General features: G+C 36.0%; 1 protein-coding gene across 7 annotated transcripts in view; it reads right to left on the minus strand.

The window, feature by feature from the left end:
• Positions 1–9,919, minus strand: part of TSBP1 (testis expressed basic protein 1) — a 61,408-nt gene extending 51,489 nt beyond the window's left edge. For 5 of the 7 annotated variants that reach the window (XM_070456288.1, XM_070456289.1, XM_070456290.1 and 2 more), the window contains exons 1-9: positions 9,709–9,919; positions 7,963–8,049; positions 7,181–7,213; positions 6,735–6,767; positions 5,633–5,665; positions 5,518–5,547; positions 5,404–5,424; positions 4,117–4,137; positions 3,571–3,591 (exon numbers count right to left, since the gene is read on the minus strand). In XM_070456288.1, the coding sequence (XP_070312389.1) occupies positions 3,571–3,591; positions 4,117–4,137; positions 5,404–5,424; positions 5,518–5,547; positions 5,633–5,665; positions 6,735–6,767; positions 7,181–7,213; positions 7,963–8,049; positions 9,709–9,721 (292 nt within the window). In that variant the 5' untranslated portion in view covers positions 9,722–9,919. The remainder of the gene's footprint in view (positions 1–3,570; positions 3,592–4,116; positions 4,138–5,403; positions 5,425–5,517; positions 5,548–5,632; positions 5,666–6,734; positions 6,768–7,180; positions 7,214–7,962; positions 8,050–9,708) is intronic. The other 2 variants (XM_070456285.1, XM_070456287.1) reach the window with 2 other exon arrangements.
• Positions 9,920–10,828: the final 909 nt, after the last annotated feature.

Raw genomic sequence — 10,828 nt, forward strand, 5'->3', positions numbered from 1 at the left:
CTAACCACTTGGAAAAGTTGGACATAATATTTCTTAAAAATTTAAAATGTAGAGCTGAGTTTGAAAACTAGGAAAAAAATTCTCCTAGAATAATATATCAAGAGGTCATTCATACTTGGGATAGTGAATGGGAAGTTTCATCACTCATGTATCTTAACAGGCGGCTGGGATGTCAACAGCTGATCAGAAACAAAAATGAAGGCCATATGTCTTATGCATTATAAGAGCCTGGGACTAGTCTTCTTGTATATCTAAGACTCACAAAAGCTCAATCTGTGGAAAGGGCACCATTAATTCTCACCTGTTGGTTAGGTGGTGTATGCCAGGAAGTGACCTGTTTGCACCAGGCCATGGCTGGAAATGGAGTCATCAGCAATGGTAGAACCTTACTGTAAGCTGAGTTCAGGTATAGAGCCCACATTTGAATCCCTCATGTAGGGAAGAAACTATGCATGTATAAACTGTTATAAAAACTGGCCTATAAAGTCTGTGCAGTGGTAGGGTTATTATACAACAAAGATTTATGAGAAACTCAAACAGATGATAACCAGTGAGCTCACAGACATACATCAGACTACATCTGAGGAAACCTACTGTTGTGATAGACAGTCGCCACAACAAATAGGACAACACATGAAGGAAGAGCTATTCAAAAGAGATTTTCAAATAGTGAAGTGAAGTGAATTGAAAATCACTCAGTCATGTCCAGCTCTTTGTGACCCCATGGACTGTGGCCATGGAATTCTCTAGGCCAGAATACTGGAGTAGGTAGCCTTTCCCTTCTTCAGTGGACCTTCCCAACACAGGGATTGAACCTAGGTCTCCTACATTGCAGGTGGATTCTTTACCAGCTGAGCCACAAGGGAAGTTAATGAAGGATAGAATCCATAAAGCAAGAATAACGTTAATTCAGAAGAAGCTATATTTGATAAAGCATAAAATGGAATGAGCAAATGTAGCAAATGTAGTCATTAAATTATAAAAATCATTAGGTGGGTAAACAAAGAGAAGAGACTCAGAGAAAGAATTGGACTTCCTCAGTGGCTCAGTGGCAAAGAATCCGCCTGCAATGCAGGAGATGTAGGTTCAATCCCTGGGTCAGGAGGATCCCCTGGAGAAGGAAATGGCAACCCACTTCAACATTCTTGCCTGGGAAATCTCCATGAATAGAGGAGCCTGGCGGGTTACAGTCCATGTGTAGCAAAATAGTCAGACACAACTTGGTGACTAAACAACAACAACAACAAAGAAAAAATTAGTGAATGATATAATCTGAGGAAAACATCCAGGGTCAAGCATTGAGAAATAAGGAAATGATATAGAACTCCTCCACTCCCCTGTCCTCCATGGTCACATCCTAATCCCCAGAATCTGTGAATATGTTAGATTACATGGAGAAAGGGAATCAGGGTTGCAAATGGAGTTAATGTTGCTAATCAATTTATCTTAAAAAAGGGAGATTATTCTGTATGATCTATGTGGGCCTAGTGTAATATTAAGAAATGTTAAAAGCAGAAGCAGGAAGTTGAAGGGAGTCAAAGAAAGAGATGTAATAATGAACAAAGTTCAGAGTGATATGATGTGAAAGTTTAGCTTTTTTTAATTAGCTTTGAAGGTAGATGAGGGGGACCATAAGCCAAGGAATGTGGGCAGCCTCTAGAGGCTGAAAAAGCAAGGAAACAGATTGACTCCTAGAATTTCCAGAAAGAATACAGCCATGTTACACCTTGATTTTTAGTCAAGTGAGACATGTCAGATTTCTAATCTATAGAACTATAAAAAATAGTTTTGTGTTGTTTTAAGCCATTACGTTTGTGGCAGTTTGTTATAGTAGCAATAGAAAATTAATACAACATGATTAGACTATTGCCCCCATATTCCCTTGACATTAGGTGTAGCCATATGATTGAATTCTAGCCAATTATTTGGAAGTGATGTGTGAGACAACATCCAGGCTTATCCATAAAAGTTTCACACTCATGATCTAAAAGCTTTTTCCCCTCTGCTCACTTCAGGCAGGCAAGATGTAGAAGCCATTAGGTAAAGATGGTGGAGATTTAAGATGAAATTGAATGCTTAAGTCATTGCTGACAGAAGAGCTAAGCATCAACTAGGCATATCTGATATTACAGAATAACAGGATTTTATGAATAGAATCACTGAAATTTTAAGATTTATTTATTACAGGAGCTGGAGTTAACTAATGCAAATGAGGAATATGAAAGAGAAGTTACCAGACCTGAAGCTGTGAGGAGAATCTTTATACATATTTGACAGTTATTTTAGAAGAAGAGATTATAGTTTGTTAGATAGACGCAGCTCCTTTATTGCAGGTGAATGCTTTAATGCTGAGCCACTGGGGAAGCCAATGGCTTATATATATATATTTAATTTATATATATATATATAAATTAAAATGCAGACTATAAGGATAAAACCTTAAAACCATATTTACTTAGGTACAGTCATCAAAATAGTAGCATATTCTTATCAACAATAATAAATGCCACAAGACAATGGAATAAATCTTCAAAGTGTGAGAAAAATAATTGTTAATTATTTACTCAGCTTAACTCTTGTTTAAGGCTGAGGGTGAAGTAAAACTATTTTCAGTCATACAAAGGCTTGGAAAAATTTTTACACACACATGGGGCTTAAAGAACCACTAAAGGATTGTCTTTGGGCCAAAGTAAAAGAAGAAAGGCACAGGATTAAGCAAACAATGATAAACAGGAAAAATGCCCAAACATTCATATACAGCTATGACTGTAAAAAAGTAATTTAACTTATCAAAGTGGCAGTAGTGTAAAAGTATGACAAAATCTAGGTTTGAATTGATGCAGGGAAATGGGAAACTTTTATACATTTTGCTATGCTTCCCGTGTAAGTACCATGGAACTCACACAATAGTAAACTTAAAATGTCCCTAACTTATGTAAATGTTTATATACAGTGTGATTCATTCATCTCACTTCAGGGTAGGTACCTTGAATAAACTATTCTCTACTTACTGAAGGACATTTTACAGTATTATTTGTGACAGAAGAAATTGGAAACATTAAGAATATATCAGTAGGGGACAAAATAATGTATGTTTGTAAGTTAGAATATCATTCAATGATTAAAATACATAATCTAGGTTTCTATATATCTCAGTATTACCATGTGTCTTGGGGAAAAAAGCAGGTTATAATGATGGTTTTAGAATGATGCCATTTTAGTAAAATTTTAAAAATGTATACAAAACAATACTATATGTTGTTAAGTGTTACAGAGAGATTATATAAATATGTGAAAATAAGCAAAAGATTTATACTTATAACTCTTTGGGAAGAGGAAAGAGTAGAATAGATCTACAAATGGGGACAGAAGATTTCTACCTGACAGTTAAGAATTATGACAAAAATAATACCAGTTATCAAATTTAGGGTGTGGGTTTACAAGTGTTAATTATTTTTGTACTTTATTTTTAAAACTTCTTTAAGAGAAAGAAAAAAAATCAAATACGGGAACTTTAGGACTTGCAAACCAGATGACAGTAGAATTGAAAGAAAGCCACAAAGAACTTACCGAGGGAGCTGGTTGATGGCGCTAAAACACACACAACACAGGGACACAGGAGGCAAATCATCAGAATTTGGATCCCTAAACTTTGCCTATTAGCTTCAGTCATTGCAGCCTTCCAGGAGATGAAACCCCAGCTCAGGGAGATCTACTGACTTGGTGGTGGGTACTGGAAGTCATGTCCAGCAGATTTCTCATCACTTCAATCTCTGTAAAGGTTTCGTGTTTTAGTAGATGGACGCTATTCCTATGAAACTTGTGGCTTGCATTTTTTTGTATTCTCCTTTCTGTCTCTCTCTCTTCTCCCTGTTTATCTCTATCACTTCCTTTTTCTCACACTCAACACTTTCTCTAATTTTTTTTTCCTTTCCTTTCAGTCAGTTCGGAAACGTGTTACTGACAGATCATCCTAAACCAGCACTGGGTGACCTTGTCTAATGCTTAGTAGTCATATAAACCGAAAGGATTTCTCTTTCCCCAAACCTTTAACAACCTAGGGAAATGTTACTTAATGGGAAACACACTTTTGTTGAGAAATAAGAGGATACTCACTGTAATTTCTGTTGTATCCCTCTAAAAACACAAAACAAAGAAAAGTCATTTTGAATTTTCTGTTTCTATAGCTTTGATATCATTATGGAGAATTACTCAATCAACACCCTCAGTATCCAAGTAATCAAGAAACTAAGGCAAAATCTCTTCATGCCTTAGTTTATGAGCCAAATAAGGGCAGCAAAGATTAATTAAGGTAAATAAGTGTAGTGAGAAAAAATAATAAATTATATACAAGGAAACACTAAAACAGTACATATTAGCTATAAAATAAGTTGAAGCCACATAAGAGAAAAAATGGAAAAAGATTTATTCAGCTGATTGAAAATTCATGTTCAATGATGATATGCCAAATTTAATGAATCCATATGCATATACTTATTGTGATTTGATGTATATCCTTTCATCTAAAACTTGTTTTTTAGTGATTTCATAGAAATAGATTTTCTACAAAATTTCCAGAGACATACAAAGCTTGATGTGTTATCACTATTACACAAAAATTTGTCATATTATCACTGTTATTTTCATGAAAATGTAAAAATAAATAATACTGGCACTCTAGAAGTGACTTAAATTTTGTTGCTTAATGGTATCATTTGCTATTTTACTAAGGTAGTTAAAGATCCACCCAGAACTGTGAAGACAGCGTGTATTTTTTTCCCCAGCTCTTTTTCTGAATATGAGTGCTTTGTTCATTTGTATGAGCATTTATATGAGCTCACTTGTATGAGCATTTGTATGAGCTCATTTGTTGGAGGAGATACTTGGTTGTCTTTGTAATGTGAATTAAGACTGAAACACACAAAATCTCTGCTTTCCGTTAATGCTACTTGTTTCTTATCACTCTATGGATATTTTAAAGATAGAAAACACTACATTTGCTATAGAAGTTAATAACATTAAAAATAAATTCAGTGCATTCCATGCACAGATCATACCCTAATGTGATGAATTTTCAGGGGTTGATTCCTTTGTTTCTTAGCATTTATATTAAGAAAGGCTCACTGAATATTTAGCATTTCTGAGCTCTAAGATACTGAATTTCTCCTGAGTTACTCAGATTACTTTTGTTAAACCAATTAGGAAGTAAATAGGTGAGGAATTGAATAGCACTTGGGGAAAAGTGTCTCACAGTGTGAAGGTGAACATTTCTGAATGTCACAATCTTATATGTTACTTTGGTTTCTTATCTTTTACCTGGGTAGGTTTTATAGCCCTTCATGTATAACAGGAAACAAGTATAGATTTTCCTTTAATTTTACCATAATCTCTAAATAGACTTACCTCGATCATCATATGAAATGTCTAGAGGATTGAGGGAAAAAAATAAAGAGTCTTAATTTCTGATAAACAATTTCTGTATTAATTTCTTAACAAGCTGGGATCTAATTTATTTACCACTTTCTGTTGAGTATAAATTCCGGAATCCTAAAAAAGAAGAGGAAAATATAATGAGATTCTACCTTGACAACTATGTCTACATTATTTTCTTATTAGGTGAAAATCTATTTACCTCTTCCTCTTTTAGATCTTGGAGAAGAAAAATCTTTTGGGGGAAAAAACAGATTAAGTTAACTAACGGCCCATCAAGAAATGTTTCATCATTAGTTTCAATCTAGCTTCTAAGAGATTTTTATAGTTTCCCAGATATTCTCATTTTCTTTGGATTCTGTTTCAGAAAAGAAAGAGGAAATTGTCAGGGCCCTTTGCTCCTCAGTCTTGTTGGTCAGGACAGATGAATCATAGAGGTAAGAAGAGGGTAAATGGGCCAAGAGTCCAAATGTGGGACAAACAAAGTGACCAAGTTACCTTCTCTTTTCTTTCCTCTTGGGGATATGAATCTATGTGCTTGGAGTGTGTGTGTTGTGTGTCCCTACAAAGAAGTAGAGTGTGCCTTGGAATCTCCTTAGAATCATTGGATTTCTGAATGTTTTATTTCAAATAAGCTTTATCATTTCACTTTATCACTCATGTCACACCACATGTTCTGATTTGAGGGACAGAGTATAACTCTATTTATAATAATAAATAGTATAAAATAAGCCTTTTTTTTTGTTCTTAAATCAATTTTGGATAGTAAGATGTAAGAGTATGAATGTTGAGTTTAGGGCCACAAATTGGCTTCACTACTCAACTCCTTCCTTTGCTAGGTGAATTTGGATAAGTATCTTAACCCTTTGTGTATCAATTTTATCTTCTAACATGAAGATAATAACATAAGTTGTGCTCACTTCTTATACTTTATACCTTATAAAGTATCCTCATGTATGCTGCTTCATGACAGCTCATGAATTATGTATTTTATTCTCATTTTACACATCCAGGTAATTGTTTCATTTCAAAAGTTCATTAACCTTTCCAAGATCTTGGGATTAACAGGAACTGGAAAGAGTTCTTTTAGTGGTCCTAAGAAGGGAACATATTTGTCTTTTCTGAGAAAAAAATACACAATCTTTCACATATTTGTATATGCAGAAGGAGACGATTTGGCAGTTGGAAATTATAACGACAAAAGACTTGCTATGTAATAAATCATGCTCAAAGGGAGATGAGTCCATTTTATCCTCTCAGGAACACTTTCCTAGTTTTTCTCTAGTATTTCCTAGTTTATTTACCTCTGTCATCCTCATAGTCCAGCAGACCAGCACCTGGAAGAAAAAGGAGAGAGAGCTCCATGATTTTGCTTCTTGAAAATTAGTGGGGCTTTAAGACTCTGAGACCTAATGTAGACATGAACTCCTGACAACAGGTAATGATGGGGAATTAATTTACTTTGTAGAAACTAAGGACTGTACATAAGTAGCAGGAGTAGATTATGCTAAGTGACCATGCCAGTCACCATTTTCATAATATTATCTGGGCTGAATAATAATCAAAAGGGGTCTCAAAGTCACTTTTCCCTCTTGGTTAAATTTTCCCAGTAACTTAGAAGTTCAGTTCATGGAATGATGCACTATGCAAGGTGCTGGAAATGCAATGGTAAACAAGACAGATTTGGTCCCTGATTTATGGAAATTTCATAAATGCTTACTTTGTTTTTCTCATGGGTATAAGTACTTACTTTGTTCAGAACTGTATCTTGAGATATCAATTTCTGTGGAAGAATTAAGCAAAAATATTTCTATTAGCCACTTGTGAGAGGTGTTCTTTATCCTGTTTCAACTCTCCTCACTCTAAACCATGCTTCTTTGCTCCCCAAATGGTCTTGACATCATGCGTTACTGGTTCCTACCTTTTCTCACATGCCTCCAGTCAGCCTTGTTTTGTTTATCCTTCCGTATGACTTACTATTCTCTGAGAGCTTATAGGCATTGAATATGAGAAGTAAGGAGGGGGTGCAGTTGACTAGAAGAAAGTGGGGAAGATGCTAAAAAAATTCCTGAAGATATCTCATGGCACATGAATAGGTCAGTGTAGATCTAAGCCATATCTCTGTTTCACTGACAACTATTACTCTATATTTGTTTCTTCTTATCAGCTCCCTAATCGCTAAAAATATTGAATTCTTTCCATAAAATATTAACCAGTGGTATCTACCAGTGTAGTGCCTTCTCTCTTCTTCTTTCTTTTCCTAAGGTAATTTCCCTTGGAGCTCAGATAACTTTCTTTTAGACTATTCATATTATTTCTCTTGTTAAACTAAATGTGATCTTTTTTTTCTGTAATGTGTGATGCAGGGGGAATCACTAATAGGTCAGAGATTACATGTATTGAAATGGATTTCCAGAATATTGGCAAAGTCTCTAGATATCTGGTAAATAGAAACAAACTCAGACTGAATCTTGACATTCCTGCCTCTGTGGCTTTCATAGGGAATCTCCATTTTCACTCATTGTTACTCACCATTTTGCTTGCGCCGTGTCCATCTTGTTAACAAAATAGCGAGAATGGCAAATCCCAGTAGAGTCAGGATAACAGCCAAAACTATTTCTGAAATGAAAACTCACCTGTAACCTGTTTATTTAGATGTGGTCATTATCAGAGACAATTTCTGGGCACCTCTTACGTACAGATAGACATTTCCCCTTCACCCCCTTTTGTGCTGCCTCAACTCTGTTCTTCCTTTTTCATCATCATATTGTCTCCACTTATTTTCCCTCCCATTTCTTGACTTTTCTGTTGGTCCTTTTGGTCAGATACTAAGACCCTCAAATGCTTGTACCCTTGGTTTAGAGTGGGAAATCTGACAGATTTCCTCTTCATTGAATTCCTTACTCTGTGGGCAAGAGATTGTTAGCGGAGCCAGTGGCATGTAAAGAACTCCATTGGGATGTTAGAAAGAAATATTAGTTTTATTTTTATCTAATTTATAACTTAAAATTTTATAGACTTTCTATTTTAAAGTCTGTAAAAATTTTTATAGACTTTCTGTTTTCTTTATGTATTAGTAGAGTAATATGTTCATAAAATTTGCATTATACATATATAAGAAATGAATGCTCAAAATTTTTTCATGGGTGATCAAAAAATTTGACTGTAAGTCATTCAGTTCATACTAATGCAAGTCACAGCAGAGGACAGAAATTTCTTATTGAAAAAGACCCCTCAAACATCACTTCCCAAGTCCTTCATTATAAGATAGATATTTATGAGGGTTACTACTGTGGTCAGTAGGAGAGAGCACAGTGAGACTTTCTAACCTTAGTGTGTGTTTATGTGTCACTAGAGAGAGAATCTTAACAAGATTATATTGCTGTGGTTATGAAGACCATAGACTGTGGAGGCATTGGGAGAAGGAAAAAAAGGAAGGAAAGATGGAAAGAGAGAGAGATAAAACAAAGGTAGGAATGAGGAAGGATGGGAGAAAGAATGGGAGGAATGAATGAAGGAAAGAACGAACCATGAATCTGCCTATGACTGTGAAAAATGCTGAAGAAAAATGGACTTTGAAGGGCTAAGAAAATTATACCAAGATTAAGGATACTGCAAAAAAGCAATATGTGAGTTCACCTCAAGATGTAACAATATACCTCCACTTAGGGAAAATTAGGAAAATGTTTGCTGAGCCTTCTAGGTATTAGGTCAGAAGAGAACATTCTCTTACCAAATAACCTCCAGAGATTTGCTCTTAATAGACCACTAAAATGAAGAGCAAATAGTTTGGCCTCTATCATGAAAGTAATTTCATATCTGATATGAAATAACCCTTAGGGGAAGAAGGAACAAACACATAGGATATTGGATCAAGCCTCTTGAATGGTGCCTGGAATGTTCTTATGTTAGACCACTAAGAAAATGCTCCTGTCTCTTCCTGAAGAAAATAAGAGGAAGAATTGAGGAAGATTATAAAGTGAGCAGTATTACAGGCAGTGAGACAAAAGACTGAGGAATTTTCCTGTTTCTCCAGAAAATAGCTATTTTCTTTGACCAATTCCAGCCCCAGAAACTGAAGGAGAAATCAGCACTCACTCTACAGGTTGAATGTGGGTTTTCCTCAGGCTTCCAGAGAAATCAATGAGAGCGAAAGAAAGGATATTGAATTTGAAAGAAAGCAGGCAAGGAAGGGAGAGCAGTTGTATTAAGTTCCCAAAGAGAAGACTCCTGATCCAATAGGGTCAAGGAGGCCTCAGAGAAGGTGTCAGTCCATACCCAAGACTGCCATGTTCCAAGTATTGTCTTCAGTGGGTTCTGTGTCATCTGGATTTCTTTGTCAGAGGGTGATCAAGATAAAACAAACACCCCAAGCTCACTGTTTCTGAGTAGTATGAACTTGGATGTGGGGGAGGCCCTTGTAAACAAGGATGCAGAGAGTCACAGAGGAATCGTGTGGCTCAGGTTGATTAGACCTAAGCAGACTACAGGAAAGTTCTGGAATGTGTGTCATAACAAAGAACTAGAACTTAGAGGCAGGAGGAAAGGAAGAGGGGAACCAAGAGGCTGTAAAGATTTCAGAATACTTTGGAGGATCTTAAACTTAGGATACTGGAAAGGAACTTACTCTGTCTGGGCTCTGGAATAATTTCTAATTTTCAGGGATTTTGAGACCAGAGATTGGACTTCATTCATCTTTGTAACTCTTGAGGCAGTTAGGGACTTAATAAATGTTTGATGATTAAAAGTGAAAAACATTTCTAGGTTCCTTGAAACAAATGAAGGTTGAATCATGAAGCTGAGGCAATGGAGTTAAATGTAGTAAGGGAAAGCTCAGAGGTCTGTTGTGTGAGGAAGAATGAGCCAGTGAATGGGATTTCACAAGCCATTGTGGAGGGCAAAGAGAGCAGTAAAACCCCCTTTTATTAAGTGTTTAGGAACCATAAGGCTCTGTGGTGGTTTAGTTGCTAAGTTGTACCCGACTTGTGACCCCATGGACTGTAGCCTGACAGGTTCCTCTCTCCATAAGATTTCACAGGCAAGAATATTGTAGTGGGTTGCTATTTCCTTCCCCAGTGTAGCTCTGTAGTAGATACTTTCCAAGGACCAACACATTTAATCCCCAATAACCTTCACAATGAAATCCTTTATTACTGAGACTTCTGAAACTGCCCAACCAGCAAACAGTAGAGTTTCTGACTCCAGAGTCCATATTCTGTTTACAAAGCCACATTTCATTTCAGTCTTGGAGGCCTACTGTCCATGGTGATATATTTTAGACTAAGCTGTGAGGTGCAGGAGGAAGAGAGTAATGTTCTCCAGTTATAGGATTCTCTACCTGCCTACTTTGTCTTCTAAGATTGACTTTGATAGTTGAAATCTTTATTTAGCTTATTTT

Source organism: Odocoileus virginianus, chromosome 27 (genome assembly GCF_023699985.2).
Source record: "Odocoileus virginianus isolate 20LAN1187 ecotype Illinois chromosome 27, Ovbor_1.2, whole genome shotgun sequence".
NCBI lineage: Eukaryota > Metazoa > Chordata > Mammalia > Artiodactyla > Cervidae > Odocoileus > Odocoileus virginianus.